General features: G+C 41.6%; 1 protein-coding gene across 4 annotated transcripts in view; it reads right to left on the minus strand.

Moving 5' to 3' along the window:
• Window positions 1-18,804, minus strand: part of LOC148111573 (maestro heat-like repeat family member 5) — a 41,879-nt gene that overhangs the window by 19,753 nt on the left and 3,322 nt on the right. For 2 of the 4 annotated variants that reach the window (XM_087880756.1, XM_087880757.1), the window contains exons 3-8: window positions 18,376-18,442; window positions 14,797-14,972; window positions 3,761-4,181; window positions 2,906-3,042; window positions 1,302-1,397; window positions 142-258 (exon numbers count right to left, since the gene is read on the minus strand). In XM_087880756.1, the coding sequence (XP_087736882.1) occupies window positions 142-258; window positions 1,302-1,397; window positions 2,906-3,042; window positions 3,761-4,142 (732 nt within the window). In that variant the 5' untranslated portion in view covers window positions 4,143-4,181; window positions 14,797-14,972; window positions 18,376-18,442. Of the gene's footprint in view, window positions 1-141; window positions 259-1,301; window positions 1,398-2,905; window positions 3,043-3,760; window positions 4,182-4,660; window positions 4,848-14,796; window positions 14,973-18,375; window positions 18,443-18,804 lie in introns of those variants that run through there. The other 2 variants (XM_087880758.1, XM_087880755.1) reach the window with 2 other exon arrangements.

Here is an 18,804-nt window from a genome sequence, read left to right on the forward strand (position 1 = left end):
AAACCTGTTCTCTTCTGGCACTGATGAGGTGACCTAGTTGGGTCACTAAACGTCTGCAAGAAAACATCCAAGCTCAGAGAGCCCCAAGGACCCCACAAAGATGGAGGTCTCAGCCCCCGCAGGCATCCCACTGCCACTCACCTCTCGGTCTGTTTCTTCCTGGAGTGAAAAACTTAGAAGGCTTTGGAGCTGTTCCGTCACCAGGTCCTTCTGTGTTGAGTTTCGCAGTTTAACGCCATAATATTTGTAGAGGCTAATCTGAAGGTGGGAAAAAGAGTCCGTGAGTCCTAGGGAGCTCCACCAAACGGCCAGGAAAAGGAAATATAGGAGAAATTAGGATCAGAAAAGGACTCCGTGTGGTCAAGCACACGGAAACTGGTCCTGGGTGACCTGATCGGGGAGATGGGCAGCATACGAATCTAATAAGTCAATAATTGCCATTTTGACTTTCTTCTTCTTCTTGAAAAGCTACTTTAACCCCCCTCCCCCATCCCCATAGGTGCCCTTTGCTGATTCTCTGTTTGGCCGTCCTGAGATCCTTTATGGTTTCTGTGGAGATCTGGCAGCTTCATCTTTTTACATGCATTAGCTCTCCGTGGTGGATTGGGACAACTTGCCATGGCCCTCTTGGCTTGGCCAACTAACCATGGCCAACTAGCCATGGCCTACTTGCCGTGGCCAACTCACCAGGGAACAAGAGTTACACTAATAGCAGGGTTCCAATACCTCAAGGGTTGCCAAAAAGAGGAGGGGGTCAGCCTATTCTCCAAAGCCCCCGAAGGCAAGACAAGAAACAATGGATGGAAACTTATCAAGGAGAGAACCAATCTAGAACCAAGGAGAAACTTCCAAACAGTGAGAACAATTAACCAGTGGAACAGTTTGCCTCCAGAAGTTGTGGGTGTTGCATCACTGGAAGCTTTTAAGAAGAGATTGGACAACCGTTTGCCTGAAATGGGAAAGGGTTTCCTCCTTCAGTAGGGGGTTGGACTAGAAGACCTCCAAGGCCCCCTTCCAAGTCTGTAGTTCTATTATTCATTGTCTGTCTAATATCGAGGAAATGGTGGAACAGAAGCGTCAAAGAAAGGAGGCCTCAAAGGAGGGACAAATGAAACATAAACGACAAATGTTAAAATGATTTTTAACATTATTGGAGAGAACGGAATGGTTGAATTAACCCGCGGTGAGTCTGCTGTGGCTCGTGGGCAGCCACGGTGAGTTGGCCATGGCAAGCTGTCCTCTTCTGATGTTGCATCTAAGATAACTGCGGCCCTAAAAGTGTAAAACCTCCGCATATTTACCTTGTCTTTAGACAAGACCTGGGACTTGCTTTGCTTCTGGTCGATGGGCGGCAATGCGCTTGTTTTCCTCCTGGGCAGTTTGTGGTCTGAAGGAATCTGCTTTGCCAACAACAACAAGAACAACAAAAAAGAAGTTGTGAGAAAGTGAAGGAGCAGAGGAAGGAACAGCTTTCTGTGTGTTTCCAAGGGGAGGATTGGTTTCCCTTCTGCGTCCGGATGCATATTATAAGTAATTTGACTTTTCTAGCTGGGACAGACATGAAGCACGTAACAAGGACCATCCGGATTGTATCAGCTGGAGCAGAGGCAGCTTTTGAGATGAACGGTTGGAAAATCTCTGCCACAAATTGTGAGAACTTGATTTATCACCATTTATTGTTGTGGCCCTCCAGCAGCCGAATCAGAGGAGGAGGAGGAGGAGGAGGAGGAGGAGGAGGAGGAGGAGGAGGAGGAGGACGAGGACGAGGAGGACGAGGAGGACGAGGAGGAGGAGGAGGAGGAGGAGGAGGAGGAGGAGGAGGAGGCGGCGTGGGAGTCAGGGCCAGCATCAAGGCAACCTGAGAGCTCCGAGGGGGAAGAGGGAATGGGGCTGGCAGAGAGAGAGACAGAGGAGGAGCCTGGGCCATCCGTCAGCCCTCAGATGGTGAGTCAACAGACCGCAGGTCTGGAGGTGGATGAGGAAGAGGAGGAACATCTGGGTCCAGTGCCTGACGCGCGGATACACAGAAGGCAGAGGAGAGGAGAGCAGTGGAAATCTATGGGCCGGTCCTTGGGACAGACGAGCCACCACTGCTAGCGAAGCCCCTCCCTAGCTCTGGGGATAAAAGGCAGGGGGCGGAGATGAATAGATGGGGCAGACAACGATTCTTCTCCCTGCCGGATGGACTTGTTAGCCTGTGGTGGGAGAGAAACTTTTTGTCGGGGCTGCTGGCTCTCCTCATAAAGGAATCTTTGAGTTCACTTCAGAGGGTTTGTCGTGTTTGGGTCAGAACATTTATTTACTGACTGTTCGAAGTTATAAAGGATAGTTTACAACTGAAAAAAATGGACTGTTTCTCGCACTCAGGACCATTTCGCATTTCCGTGGCATGCAGAGAGCTTCCGGTCCCTGTTGTTGCTGCCCAGCATTCAGTGCCAGACAGTGCAACAGGGCGGATGGTTGTCTTGTAGGTCTTAGATTTAAGATGGGTGGCCATTCGTCTGTCCAGTAACACACTGGTGAGTTCTCGCCAACGTATCCAGGCTGCATTCTCCTTTGCTCTCACCTCGCCATTGATGTCACCATTGACATTGGAGGTGGGATCCCAGATACCAAAAAATGTCCACCTTCTTTAGGTTTTCTCCATTGATTTGAAGCATTCCAGGGGTGGTGACAGTCCCTAAGTATCCTGTCTTGATGTTGAGGTGGAGTCCAAAATGGTTGAGGCAATCATTCCATGGTCGTTCCATGATCCTTCCAGCAAGGACCCCCTAGTTCAGCAAATTCTCCATAACTACATTTGTCTACTTTTGGGATAAATGATCTCCACCGAGGCAGCCCTGGCTTCTGGACCCTCTCCACGATGGACCTCAGGGCCCACCGCGACACAAACCCAGCTGCTTACCTGGAAAGGACGAAGATGGTCCAAGATGGTCTCTAATATTTCTCTCTCGTCCATGAGATCCAAGATTTCTTTGACGGGTCTGCCTTTTAATGGCTTCCTGCTCTCCCATAAATTTTTGAAAGACTCGTCAGAGAGTTCTGAGAAGAAGAGACAGACAGAGATTGATGGGCAATTCGACAGGACAAGCCTTCTCAAAGCAGAGAGAGACAAGGAGTGCGTAGTGGATCACCAGGCTGAGCCTGAGGGAGGGGTCAAACGTGTCATAAGTCTCGAGGCCCTGATCTTCCTGTCCTTAGACAACCATCTTATATATGGAATTGGAATTTTTTATTGCTTTGAAATTTCATGATGTTGTAATCTTATTATTTAGATCTAGCCTTTGAAAAAGGCTAAGAGGGAGGGGTCTTTCCTCACCTCTGAGGGTAAGATGTTCCCTAATACAGTGGCAGCAGTAGAGAAGACCCTCTTCCTAGGCCCCACAGTCGAAACTCTTTGACTGATGGAGTCTGCACCATAACGTCCCTACCTGATGAAGGACGATTGCAGGATTTGGATTTGGGTAGTTAGGAAAAGGAAGGAAGGGTGTACTAGTGACATGAGAGCAGTCTTCCAGTATTTGAGGGGCTGGCACACAGAGGAGGGGGCCAACTTATTTTCCAAAGCACTAGAAGGTAGGAAGAGAAACTTATTGCTTAATGCAATTGGTCTCTGGAGAAGGAAGACCTCTAAGGTCCCTTCTGGCTCTGTCCTGATGGATTGATTGATGGAGGGATGGATGGATTGATTGTGTGGGGTGGGCTGATGTGATAGGACAAGGCTGGTTCCATAGGTAGCCCAGCCCTGTAGCATCTATACCTGGATATGAGGGAAGGATGGTGTCTTGAGAGCTTTTTCTCCCCGGAGCCCTTTCCCTCTCGGGCCTCCTTGGCAAGGGAGGGGGCTCTTTGAGGCCAGGCTTCATTTCCCCCTGAGAAGCCCTCAGGGGGGTCCTGCGCACCAATTCTGGCAGCACCAGTGCTGGAGGCTGCACCTTCTTGCTCATGTCCACTGGAGCTGGGGAACCCTTTACAAGAAGGGGCAAGACCTGCGTGGTTCTTTGAGTGGCCGAAGAAGTGGACGGGTGGGAGCCAGAGAAGTGACTGTTCCACTGCCATGGGTCATTATTCGTAATTTGTGGATGGGACTCCTTGCTGTCCTCCTTCTTCAAGAAGGGCAACTTTTTTAGCATGTGGTCCATCCTCTCGTGAAGAGGGAGTTCTTGAACTGGATGGAGATCCTGTCAATAAAGGAGAAGTTTTGTAACTCCAGGTTGAAAGGAGGGGTCCTTGGTGCTCCTATCTATCTATCTATCTATCTATCTATCTATCTATCTATCTATCTATCATCTATCATCTATCATCTATCATCTATCATCTATCATCTATCATCTATCATCTATCATCTATCATCTATCTATCTATCTATCTATCTATCTATCTATCTATCTATCTATCTATCTAGTTGTCTATCTATCTATCTCTATTTATCACATGTTCTTCCTGGGTCAAGAAGCTCAGACTGCCCAAGGAGCTGCTGATCTACAGAGGAATTTGGGAGTCTCTCCTTTGTACCTCTACAACTGTCTGGTTTGGCACAGCAACCAAACTAAAAGTCCCCTAAAGAGAGAAGACGGCAAGGAAATTACAGGCAGCAGAGAGAAAGCAGAGTTGCTTAACTCGTTCTTTGCATGCAAAAAGAAACTATAGCCCAACCTACCAACAACGTAACTGTGAAAGACAGACTAGAAATAAAAGTTGAAAGGCTTCAGCGAGGTATTTGACAAAGTAGAACACTCCCCTCCGCTCTGCTCTGCTCTACTCTGCTCAACACAACTCAACTGAACTCAACTATCCTCTACTCTCCTCAACTCTCCACAGCTCCCCTCTCATCCCTTCTGCCTTTATATCTCTGCCCCAGGGGCTGTGACATCACCGCATTATGTTCTCATGGGGGACAGCTGGTGTCATGACCCAAGGGGCCTCTTACTCCCCAAGATAATAGGGATGGGATATGGAGGGTCCCCTGGATAACCCCCTTGATAACATTAGCGACATTATGGGGAGCAAAGCTAGGGGTCACTATGGAATGACCCACTGTGATGGTGTCCCTCAATGTGCTAGATCTCAAAAGAACCTAACCAAGATTAAGGCTGATCAACTTTGTTCTTTGATTGGCTAAGTCTGCCACTGAGCATAGGACTAAAACATTCCAAATTAGTAAGGGAGTAAGGCAAGGTTGCCCCCTATCCCCATTATTGTTTATTTTGGCCTTAGAAGTTCTTTTACGGAAAATTAGAATTAATGAGGAAATAAAAGGACTGAAGATCAGGAAGGAAATTTACAAGACGCGAGCATTTGCAGACGATGTAGCCTTAATCCTTGAAGACCCCATAGAATCAGGACCAAAAGTGCTAGAGGAATTAAGTAAATATGGAGAGGTGGCAGGCTTCACATTGAACAAAACCAAAACCAAAGTATTGATTAAGAATACAACTGAGAGCCAGAAAAACAAGTATTAGGACTACAGGTTGCCAAAAAAATTAAATACCTAGGAATTTGGATTACATCAAGATGTTCGACCTTAAAAGACGACAATTATACTCCCCTAATTAGGAAGATGAAACAAGACCTTGACAGATGGAAGAAAATAAGATGATCACTTATGCTAAATTAGAGTTATTTTATAATAGTTATAGTATAATGTGTTTGTTTTTTTTTGTTTTGTTTTTTTTTCTCTTCTTCTTTTCTGAAATGTATGGATAAAGGGGGATTTATAATACTTTTAGTAAGTAAAGGTCAGTATTTTGAGGAGGGAGTAAGTAATCTGTTATGAATTAGGGTTTTTTTTTTTGTTACGAAGAAGTCACAGGGGGGGAAGGGTGGGGAGGGGGGGTTAGGGAGGGGGGGAGGGGGGGGAAAAAGGGGGAAAAATTTGTATTTGAAAACCTTTTCAATAAAAAAAAAAAAAAAAAAAAAAAAGAAGCCATATGGAAAGGAAAAGATACATTTAATGATCCACATAATTACAGCCGCCAGATTGGCATACGCACAGTACTGGAAAGAGAAAACCCAACCACCAGAAGAGCTCACAATTAGGAAAATATTGGAGTGCGCAGAGATGACTAAATTAACTCATGAATTAAACGATGATGAGAAGTCAGTTTATTATATTGTGTGGGAAAGGTGGTACAAGTGGATGCACGATAAAATGAAAGAAAGACCTAAAGGTGTGTTAAATAACGGTAAAAAGTGATTTGAAATATCACCAAGTATTATTTATGTATATAGTTAAAACACTGCACATCTGATACTAACTGTAAATGTCAGTACACTTATGTTTTTTTTTCTTTTTTGTAAAAAATCTCAATAAAGTTTCTCAAAAAAAAAAAAACCATTAGCGACATTATGGGGAGCAAAGCTAGGGGTCACTATGGAATGACTCAGTGTGATGGTGTCCCTCAACGTGCTAGATCTCAAAAGAACCTAACCAAGATTAAGGCTGATCAACTTTGTTCTTTGATTGGCTAAGTCTGCTACCGAGCTTGGTTTTTTAATTTTTCTTATTATGAGATATGAGATATAGGAGATATGATATACTGGTGTAGGGTTTCCTGCATGGGCAGGGGGTTGGATTAGGAGACCTCCGAGGTTCCTTCCAACTCTCTAATTCTATTCTATTCTATTCTATTCTATTCTATTCTATTCTATTCTATTCTATTCTATTCTATTCTATTCTATTCTATTCTATTCTATTCTATTCTATTCTTATGGAGTCCTTGGCTTACAACCGTTCTTTTAGTGCTGGTTCAAATTACAACAGCACTGAACAAAGTATTTTTCACACTTATGACCATTCTGGCATCTCCACGGTCATATGATCAGAATTTGGACCTTTGGCAAGTGACTCACATTTATGACAGTCGCCGTGTCCCAGGAGTCACGTGATCCCCTTTTGCAGCCTTCTGACAAGCAAAGCCAAGGGGGAAACCGGATTCACTTAACAACCATGTTACTAATTTAGGAATTGCAGTGATTCACTTAAAAACTGGCAACAAAAATGTTGGGCTCAGTTGTGGTCGTAAATCGAGGACTACTTGTATATATGATTTTTTTGGGGGGTCCAGTTTCTGCACTGCCCATCATCGCTGAAGTGTTGTAATAGTTTTGGTAAAACTCTCCAACGATACAAAAGCTGCAGTTGAAAGCAAAGTTTTTTTAAAAATGTTGCAATATTTTCAGGATCAGACTCAATAAAGATAATAGGAGTTAGAGCTTTAAATATATTTCTTTTTAATTATAATAGGCATTCTATATTCACTGAATATTCAAGGTAGAAGCGACGAGAATGGTGAGGGTGGCTCCTTATATATACAAGGGGTGGAGCTAGGAATGGGAGTGGTGAGTTATGAATACATTAAAGTCCAAAGAATAAGTTAACCTCTGATGTTCCATATATACATTATTTACACATTGGAGAATAAGGCATTTACATCTGACAAATCCCCCTCTAAATGCCGGTTCGTTACACAACACCAATTACATTCTGATTCAGGACAATATAATACATATAATTTAGAAGTTAAATATTTGTGTTGTTTAGAAGGTAAGGGTTTTGTTAATATGTCAGCTAATTGTTCAGAAGTATCGCAATGTATTGCTTTAATGAATCCGTCTTGAGACAGTTGTCTCACATGCTTAAACTTTATATCAATATGCCTGGACCTTTGTCCAATTGCATCGGATCTGGATATTTCAATGGCCGCTTTATTGTCTTCATGCATAATAAATGGTAAGGTGGGTTTCTTCCAAACATCAGTGATCAGATCATTGAACCATACAAGGTTATTTGCAGCTTTGGACAAACAAACATATTCCGCTTCTGTAGTAGAAGTGGCTACTAGTTCTTGTTTACCAGTATACCAGTAAACTGGACAATCATTCAATAGAAAAACATAACCAGAAGTACTCTTTCTGCATGATGTATCACCAGCCCAATCTGCATCAGCATAACAAGTAATTTTTGGTTCTCTGTCATTATTGGGTTCCAACATTAAACAAAAATCTAATGTACCCTTCAGATATCTTAGAATTCTTTTGACAGCTTCCCAATGATACAAGGTTGGTTTACTAACATATCTTGACAATAGATTGAGAGGTAATGCAATATCTGGCCTAGTCCAATTAGATATATAAAGGAGTGAACCTATAACTGATCTGTAAAATGTGTTGTCTTTAAACTCAGGGGAAGATTCATCAGTGTTTCTAAGAAAATCAGTTTGCATAGGGGTGTCACAGGTTTTAGCATTATTTAAGTTACATTTGTTTAGGAGTTCGATGATTTTATCTTTCTGTGTAAGTTTGAATCCCCTTTTAGTTTTGTTAATTTGCACACCAAGGTATTTATTCACTTTACCCAGAGATTTCAGTGAGAAGTGTTCATTTAACTTATTTACAAAGATTTCCCTGCTCTCTTTATGGTTTCCAATGTATAAAATATCGTCCACGTAAATTAATACAAATTCAATATGATCATTACTCTTTTTTACAAAGAAACAGTTATCAGCAGTGGTGGCGTTGAAATCCATGGTCTTAAGTACTTTTACCAAGCAATCGTACCATCTTTTGCCGGATTGCTTTAATCCGTACAGACTCTTATTTAATAACCAAATTTCGTTCTTATTAGTGTATTGACTGTGTGGTGCTCTTACATATATTTCCTTATCTAATTTTGCATGTAAGTATGCGGTCTGTATGTCATATTGGAATACGTCCAGATTGAGTGCAGATGCTACTACAAGGGCTGTTTTGACACTCTCTGTTCTCACTGTGGGTGAATATGTATCAGTATAGTCTTCTGGATATTTTTGTGCATAGCCTTGTGCAACTAGTCTAGCCTTGTATAAGGTATTGCCTCCTTCTAAGTTCTTAATTTTATAAATCCACCTGGTACCTATAATTGTTTTATCCTTAGGTGCGATCGCAGGTGTGAATACATTTAATCCTTGTAAACTTTCCATCTCTTTTTCCATAGCTAGTTCCCATTTTTCTCTTTCTTCATGTGGAAGTTTCAATACTTCTTCATATGTATTAGGTGTTATTTGTTCTCCATTCATATGCATTATGTAATCTTTGTATTTATTTGGTATTTGGTTTCTATTGTTTCTAATAGTTCTTTCAGGCTTGCTATGGTTATCATGCAAATATCTAGCTTCCTTTTTTGTTAATGTGTCTGTCTTTATTTTATGCTGACTATTAGTCCAAGTTTTGGTTTTGTTCTTACTTTTGTTAATATTTTGATTTTCTGTTGTTCCTTCCTCGCAAGATATCGTATCTTTACATTTATTAGGAAATATTTCATTAAGGTGCAATTTTGACCAATTGGCCTGTTCATGGAACACAGCTGTTCTGGATACTATAAATTTGTTATTACTATCAATAAATCTGTACCCTTTGGTTCCAGTTTCGTATCCCATGAATCTTAATCTCCTGGATACGTTTTCTCCCTTTCTCCTCAATTGTTTAGGTATGTGTACGTCTGCAGTGACTCCAAATATGTGCATGTGTGATAATTTGGGTTTTCTATTGTACATCACCTCATATGGTGTCTTATTCACAATACTGGACCAGGTTCTATTTTGAGTGTAATTCGAATAATGTAATGCCTCTGACCAAAATTGTTTGCCTAAACCAGCATCCTCTAATGTGCACCTAATCATGGTTTGTAGTGTGGAATTTTTCCTCTCTGCAACTCCATTTTGAAATGCAGAAAAAGGATTGGACGTGAAATGTAACATTCCTCTATCCTTTAACCATTGGGAGAATTCTTTAGACATGAACTCACATCCCCTATCTGTCATAATTTGCTTTATTCTGATATTATGTTGTGTTTCTATACGTTTGTAGAATTCCTTAAATTTCTGAAATGTTTCATCCTTGTGCTTTAATGTGTAAACAAAACCATATCGGCTGTAGTCATCCACTATTGTTAGGAAGTAACGTTTTCTATAGGTAATTGAGGGACTTAATGGACCAACTAAGTCCATGTGTACCAAATCAAAAATACTGTTAGTTGATCTGTTAGATTTTTTTGGTCTGGGACTGGTTTTTAGTTTGGTGGACTTACATACTGAGCATTCCAAATAATTTTCACAATTTTTTATTTTGACACCTTCTGCGTGTTCAGTCATTTTTTGTACTACAGGAAAGCTTGCATGTCCTAACTTCCTGTGTAAGATGTGAGCACACTCATCATGAATTGGTTTACCTATTTTTGGTTTCTTTTCCTTGTATGTGTTTTTGTGATCATGAGTTATTCTACACTCATCATTGTCACTGTTACTGACATTTTCATCATCTGCTTCAATACAATCTTCCATATTTGAATCAATGTTATGTAAACATCTTTCTTTAGTTATCAGATAGGGTAGACCTCCTTTTATCATTACAGTACCTACATTTGTTTTGTTCTTTTCTATAGTTGCTTTCCCCTTTGAGAAAACTATATTGATATCAGATTCTCTGCTTAATTTTATGGCACTTAGTATGTTGTGAGGTATTTCTGGGATTAATAATACCCCCTCTATTTTCCCTAGACCAGGCAAGGTCACATTTCCTTTGCCTAGTACTTGAACCTTTTCTTGATTAGCTACCTTTATCACAAACTTATCTTCTATAAATGAAGATAATATACTTTTGTTGTTGGTGGTGTGATTTGTTGCACCAGAATCAATAAGCCAATTGTTATTCTCATCCTGCTGTGTTCTGGTGCTGTCTTGTTTATTTAGCCCATTCAGTGACCCAGATTTCCTCTCTTTTGAATTTTCTCTACCCCCTCTACCTTCTTTGTAATTTGGTGGGCTTCTATATTTGTGTCTATCTGTGGAAGATTGTCTGTAATTATATTTGCTCCTATATTCTGGTCTATGTCTCTCTCTTGAGACTTTGGGGCAGTCTCTTCTACTATGTTCCCTGGATCCACAATTGTAGCGTCTAAAGGCCTCATTATGTTTATCTTGAAAGACTACTTTCCTAAAAGGTTTGTGGTCTGTTTGGTTACTGGATCGATTTTTTCTTGAATTGTCTTCTGCTATCAATTTGTTAGATAGACTTTCTATGGATAAATATCCCAAATTAATGGTATCTAAGTGTGACATAAAGCTATCCCATGATGGATCAAGTGAATTGATAATAACACTTTTCATTGTTTGATCTGAAATCACTTCCCCCCTCAATTGTAGCTCAGCTCTTATTTTGTTTAGATTTATCAAATGCTCACTTATAGAAACCCCTGGTTTTACTCTAGAGGAAAAGAAATCCTTAGACATTCTTGTGGTTGTAGCTACGCTATCGCTGTGAAATAGATTAAACATGCATTGAATTATTTCTGATACAGTTAGGTTTGGTTTGATGCTATGATACATTGCAGGAGACACGCTAGATATTATTATGAAAAATGCTCTATGATGTAAACAATCTATTTTTAAAGTCCAAGGTCTTCTTGGAGGGCTAGTTATAAAGAATAGTAAATTTTCTTTCATGAAAATAACCTGAAGCTGTTGGTACCACTCTTGTAAATTAATGCCATCAATTCTAAGTTTTGGGAAGTCACTGGGTAAGTTACCTACATTATTCTGTCCATTACTTACAACCTGGGGCAGTCCGTGATCTCTCAAGTGCAGGAAATTACAGAACGGCATTGGGATGCTTGCAATGAGTCTGCGCGGTTCTCTGGCCAGTTCAAGTCCTTCTGGGTCGTCTACGTAGTTTCGCACATGCGCGTTGCTCATTTCTTCTTTGGTGGCGTCGTGGAAGGTTCTCTCCCTTTCAGCTCTCTCGATCCGCTCCTCCTCAGATGAGTCGGTCTCTGGCTCGGTTTTTGGGGTTCTGGTGGTGGTGACGGTTCTTTTCTTCTTTTTGTGTGCGTTGGTATTCGATTTTGTCTGTGGTGTAGGGCGAAATCGGCATGGCTCTCTGGGCTCGGGCGTCGTCGCTTTCGAAGTCAGGATGGGAGCGTGCAGGTCTTGAGTCGCCGGTTTGATTTCTTGCTTCTTCGTAGATGTCTTGGTAATTTTCAGTCTTGGCCCAAAAGCAGCAAAAAGCGTTTTCATTGCTGATTTTACTTGAGATTTTGTTAAATCGTCTTCACTTTCTGATTTTGGATCATCTGAAGAGTTTGAGACTTCTTTCTCACTTTCTTCGTCTGATAGTGTTTTTCGCGCCAGAAATTTTGAACTGAGCGTTTTGATTGGCTCTGCTTCATTCTCTTTTGAAGTTCGTTGAAACCAAGATGGCTGCCATTCAAAATTTCGCGCGGGATCACATCTTTTCTTTTTAACAACTATTTTCTCAGTAGTCATCTCACTTACGGTTTTTTGATCTTTGGGTTTTTCTTTAATGACGTTTTTCTCTCTCGCTGCTCCGCTGTTCTTCAGCATCTCCTGGAGGTCCGCGATGAGACTTTCATCATTCTTTTGGCTTTTTAGTATCTTTAATATCTCTGACCTGAGTTCGTTATTTTCTATTTCGATTTCTTTCTGGTCATTATTTTCACTCATTAGTTCTTCTTCTTCAGTGGTGTATTCTTCGGATTCTCTCGAAATCGCATTGGTGGATTCGTTGACCATCTCTTGATCAGTTTCTATTTCTTTGCTGTAGGCCCTGGTGTTGGGCCTATCTTTCTTGGACATTTTTAATTACTTATTGAGTCAATTAACCATCCTCTGCTACCAGCTTGTTGCAATATTTTCAGGATCAGACTCAATAAAGATAATAGGAGTTAGAGCTTTAAATATATTTCTTTTTAATTATAATAGGCATTCTATATTCACTGAATATTCAAGGTAGAAGCGACGAGAATGGTGAGGGTGGCTCCTTATATATACAAGGGGTGGAGCTAGGAATGGGAGTGGTGAGTTATGAATACATTAAAGTCCAAAGAATAAGTTAACCTCTGATGTTCCATATATACATTATTTACACATTGGAGAATAAGGCATTTACATCTGACAAAAAAAAAGCCAAACAGGTTTGTTTTTTTAAAAAAGGCAAAAGGGACAATTGCAGAGTTGAAAGGAGAGGAAGCTCCTTCGGCCCCCAACCCCTCCCCCCCATGGCTTGCAGGGCCCCCTTGGGCCCCCAGACAGCTGGCAGAGTTGAGTCTTCATGCTCTTGGGGAAGGTCAGGAGGTTGGGGGCCTGCCTCGTCTCTGGGGCTGGGCTACCTAGACGTACAGCCACAATTCAGCTCAAGAGGCTTGGCAACTGGCATGTACTTATGACGGTTGCAATGTCCTGGGGTCACATGACCCCTTTTCTGACTTTCTGACCAGCAAAGATGATGGGGATGTGAGGGATCTCACAAAGATCGATGGTTCGTTGAGGCCACTTCCAAGAAAAGGCAGCACGCAAGGATGCAATCACGTTGGATCTTTATTTAGAAGTAAAGTAGAGTAAAAAGAGGCATCCATGCCTGGATTGAGCCCCTGGTTCAGTCCTGTAGGAAGTTAGAACAAGAGCCAAAGAGCAGCCCCTGTGCAGGGATTCTTAGAGGGGCCCCTGGCCTCTCCCTTACCAAAGTGTGAGGGGGCCGGAGGGCCATTAACTCTCCCCAATGGGGCTGCAGGGGCCGGAGCCCTTTGGCCCACCAGTGGGATCAAAGGTGCCTCTTTGCTCCCATCTGGTGGCCTTTTAAGAAACTGCCATGGCTGGCACAAAACACCTAACAATTCCCCTTCTTGCCAGCCAATGACAGGTGCCAGTGAGTATGAGTGAGGGGGTGAGCAGGCGTCATAGACATGCAGATGCATCGTTTACAGGAGCAAACACAAACGCTTACACAGAAGGTTGTGTCGGTCAATGGGCACAGGTTTTGTGAACAGATCAGCTAACTGGTCGGTTGTATTACAATGTTTGATGTGTACAAACCCCATTCTGGCAAGCTACCTGACATTCTTGTAGCGGATGTCTATGTGGCGTGACCTAGAGCCCACCGTGTACGCCCCCGAGATTCCAATTGCGGCCGTGTTATCTTCTTGAATTTGGATGGGCAGAGTAGGAGGTGCCCAGATGCTCGTTACCAGAGCATTGAACCAAATCAAGTCGTTTGTTGTGCCCGATAGGCTGGCATATTCTGCCTCGGCCGTGGAGCAAGAATCAAATTTTTGCTGCCTAACATGCCAATGGATAGGACAGCCATTTAGCAGTATGAGGAAACCAGAGGTGCTCCGTCTACTCTTGGTGTCACCAGCCCAGTCTGCGTCCGAGTAAGCGGAGAGCTGGGCCGGCTTCCCCTTCTCTGGTTCCAGCATAAAGAGGGCATCGGCCGTGCCCCTGAGGTACCTAAGTACCCTCTTGACAGCATTCCAGTGGAATTCCTTTGGGTTTTCCACATGCCTGGACAATAGATTTACAGCTAAAGCTAGGTCAGGCCTGCTCCAATTGCTAATGTATAGCAAGGAGCCAATCACAGATCTATAAAATTTATTATCTGTGAACTCAGGGCTGTCCTTGTCATTATGGCCATAGTAGTCACTTTGCATGGGGCTATGCGTTGAGTTAGACTCCGCCATTTTGCATTTGGCCAACAACTCCTCAATCTTTTTTTGGGGGGGGATAATGCAAATCCCTTTTTAGTGGCCAAGATATGTACACCCAGGTACCTGTCAACCCGCCCCAAGGACTTCAGGGTAAACTTTTCCCCCAGAGCCTTGGCAAATTCGTCACACCTTTCCCTTCTGGCTCTGTCCTGATGGATTGATTGATGGATGGATGGATGGATGGATGGATTGTGTGGGGTGGGCTGATGTGATAGGACAAGGCTGGTTCCATAGGTAGCCCAGCCCTGTAGCATCTATACCTGGATATGAGGGAAGGATGGTGTCTTGAGAGCGTTTTCTCCCCGGAGCCCTTTCCCTCTCGGGCCTCCTTGGCAAGGGAGGGGGCTCTTTCAGGCCAGGCTCCATCTCCCCCTGAGAAGCCTTCAGAGGGGTCCTGGCAGATGTCCTGCGCACCAAATCAGTATTGTTTCATTCACTGCAACAAAAAATTACATCAACAGAAAATAATAGCAGAGATTGATATTTTTATTTACATGCTCTGGATTTGCATTATTATTATAGCTTGGTCTGACATTGGGTTTTTAGTCCTATTAATTGAGGCTGTACTGTATCCCCACCCCCACCTCCAAATAAGAGACATTGTTTATAAAATGACAAAAAATGAACCCATGTTTTATAAAGGCAAAGAAATAATTACGCTAAAGCAAGTACCTAAGAGAATAAGAGAACTAAGAAAAGAATATTGGTTCCTAGCCACATTATTAAATAAACGGCATATACCATTTAGATGGATAATACCGGAAGGAATGGTGGTGTCGTGGCAAGGGAAAAAAATAAAAGTGGATTCACAGCACAGAGCACAGAACCTGCATGACCAAATGATGGGCATAGAAGGAGCAAATAGTAACAGGGAGGAACCGGAACGGAGGACTAAAAGGACACAAAAACAGGAAGAGCGAGAAAAACTACTAGAGGAAGGAGATAAAGAGGAAGAAGGGGAACCTCAAGAGGAAGAAGGAGTGAAAAGAAGAGCTAAGAGAAAGGACAGGAAGTAATAGGAAATATCGCATAGTAGAACCACAAAGGAATGGAACAAAATTTTAAAATCTTATCATTAAATGTAAATGCTCTCAATTCTCTGGCTAAACGACATCAAATTTTTAGAAAAGTGATAAAACAAAAAATGGATATTGTGTGCCTTCAAGAGGTACACATAAGAAAACAAGATGAAAAATACTTATTACGTAAAAAATTAGGGGAATCATTTGTAACACTAGCGGAAGAAAAGAAAAGAGGAATAGTGGTGTACATTAAAGAAGGAATAGAGTGTAAATTGAGATATTCAGATTCAGTAGGAAGAATATTGATGATAGAAGTAAAATTTAAATATAAAAGTATGTTATTGGTGGTTATCTATGCGCCGAACAGTGGACAATTAGAATTTTACAAAAAAAAGTACATCAAAAGGTAATAGAAGAAAAAATAGGGAATATATGTTTGATCGGCGATTTCAACGCAATTGTAGATGTAAAAAGGATTATAGCAGTGATCAGAGTAATAAAAAAAAGAAAAATGTACTGCCTAGAACTTTTATGGATTTAGTACAAGAAGTGAATTTAACAGATGGTTGCAGATTTTATAATTCCGAGGTAAAGAAATTCACATATTATTCTAACCCCCATAAGTCCTGGTCCAGAATAGACATGGTTTGGGTAACCAAGATACTTATGCAAGAAATAGAAACAAATGTAAAATTTATGCAAGCACAAAATTTAAGAGAAAATTTTTATATAATGTTTTACAGATGGCATTTAGATCCTAAAAAGTTGGCTTGTATGTTTCCGAATTTGCAATCTAAGTGTTGGAGATGTGATTGTGATTATCATATATAGTGGACTTGTAAAAAAGTTAAAGCATTTTGGATTAAAATATGGTGGATTATCCAAAATATTCTTAAAAAGAAGATAAAGTTTACCCCACAATTGTTTTTCTTGGGTATAATTGTACGGTTATAGAGACTAAATGGATATTAAATTTAATAACTGCAGCTAGACTTTTGGTGGCGCAATACTGGAAGAAGGAAGAATTGCCTACTATTGAAGAGTGGACATTAAAAGTGGCAAATTTGGCAGAAATGGCGAAAATTTCAGCATATTTGAAAGATCACTCACAAGAAAAATATATATTGGAATGGAGAAGATGGACTGATTATATTCAAAACAAATATCGGACTAAAAAGTATCAAATAGCTTATGAATGAATGGAAAAGTTAAGAGTATGTATATTTAGTTAAGTAAAAGGTGAGTTAAAGTGTCGAGGGGGGGATAGGAATCTGTAGTTAGTTAGCTTAGCTTAGCATATGATTGTTAATTGTTTTACCTGTATTTTGTTCTGGGAAGTCCGGGGGGGTAGAGGGGGGAGGGAAAGGAGCGGGGGAGGGGAAATATTTGGAAAAAAAATTCTTGTTTGTAAAACTTTTCAATAAAAGAAAACAATTAAAACCCATCCACACCATTCATGGCCAGATCTTGCCAAATCGCAACAAAAATGTGGTGGAAGAGTCCTTTGACGTGAGTGTTTCTAGTAGGTATCCCAATCATGTCAGGAAGTTCCTGGCCTCCTTCCTTTGCCCAGGATGATGTTGTTAGGCTTGCCAAAAGTAGGTCGTTAGGAAAGAAAGACCCTCCACTCCGTTTTATTTATTTATTTATTTATTTTATTAAATTTCTATACCGCCCTTCTCCCGAAGGACTCAGGGCGGTGAACAGCCAGAAGATAAAATACAGAGATACAAAATTTAAAATAGATTAAAACGAATTAAATAATTTGGCTGAATTTTAAAATACCCCATAATTAAACAGATTAAAATTTGTATTTAAAATTTAAATTTAAAAGAGGAGAAGATTTAGGCCAGGCCAGCTTGATGAAATAAAAACGTTTTAAGCGCATGACGGAAGGTGCGCAGATCCGGGATCCTCCCGGACACTTGGTTGAAGTGTCACTTGGTTGAAGTGATAGGTTTTTAAAAGAGGAATTAGTGGTTGCAGCAAAAGCCGGTTAGAACTAAAGCTCCTGGTCAAAAATTTGCAAATTTCTCCCCTTCTCACCATCCCATCCACCCACCCCGACCGGTCCGTCTTCAACCAATGGTGTGCCGAGGAGGTGTTTGGGGAACCGCTCAGATGTTTGGTGCCTCTTGGTGAAGTTTGCATTCTTTTCTCAGGCTTTGTGGACTTGAAGACTGGAACAGGCTGGTTCTCACACCTCTGGTTTCTTTGAAGCCTGTTACACGCCCTCCCTGTAGGCCAACTCTACCCTGTCCGTGACAATTGCCTCCATCCTCTCCCCTAACAATTGGTGGCAGGACGCCAGTGAAGTGCCAAGTTGAAGATTGCAGTTCTGACATTCTGCCCCCTTTTTCAGAGATGTTAGTCCTGCAAAAATGCTTAAAACGTTTTTCTTTCATCAAGCTGGCCTGGCCTAAATCTTCTCCCCTTTTAAATATAAATTTTAAATACAAATTTTAATCTGTTTAAATTATGGGGTATTTTAAATTCAGCCAAATTATTTAATTCGTTTTTAATCTATTTTAAATTTTTGTATCTCTGTGTTTTATCTTCTGGCTGTTCACCGCTCTGAGTCCTTCGGGAGAAGGGCGGTATAGAAATTTAATAAAATAAATAAATAAGGAAACACAAATGGGAGGGGAGATAAAGACAAATACGAATGCAGAGTTAACTGATGTTCAATGAGGTTTCAGGGCTTTGAAGACTGGCATAGGCTGGTTCTGTTATGTATAAATGCCCACCATTCACCATCCCAGGTATGATAAGGGTTAACTCTACATCCACCTAGATCCTCCCCTGACCCCTCCTTACCTTAGCTCCGCCTCCCAGGTACTTAAGACATGGTCCAGGCGTCCAGGGGCCACTTCCAGCTAAATACCTGTAATAGAAACATTGATCAATAAAGAGAATTGGTTCACTGCATCCTGTGTTTGGAGTTATTGGGTAAGATCCTAGAAATCAGTCAGAGGTTGGTAGCAGAGGACGGTTTACCCGCAACTCACAGAGATGGCAGAATCAAGAACCCAGACAGAGGCAGAGAAAAGAATGGCCACCAGAGCCTACATCAAACAGATGAAAGAACTGCAGGCTCTCGAAGGTGCCACAGCAAGGACCACCACAACTGAAGGTGATGGAGACTACAACCCGAGTCCACAACTCAGGGACGAAGGGCCAAGAGAAGAAACCTACTACTGCGAAAGGGCAGAGCCACCAAGCAATGAAGAATTCCGATCCACCATC

Source organism: Pantherophis guttatus, chromosome 18 (genome assembly GCF_059756535.1).
Source record: "Pantherophis guttatus breed Tessera chromosome 18, ASM5975653v1, whole genome shotgun sequence".
Lineage (NCBI taxonomy): Eukaryota > Metazoa > Chordata > Lepidosauria > Squamata > Colubridae > Pantherophis > Pantherophis guttatus.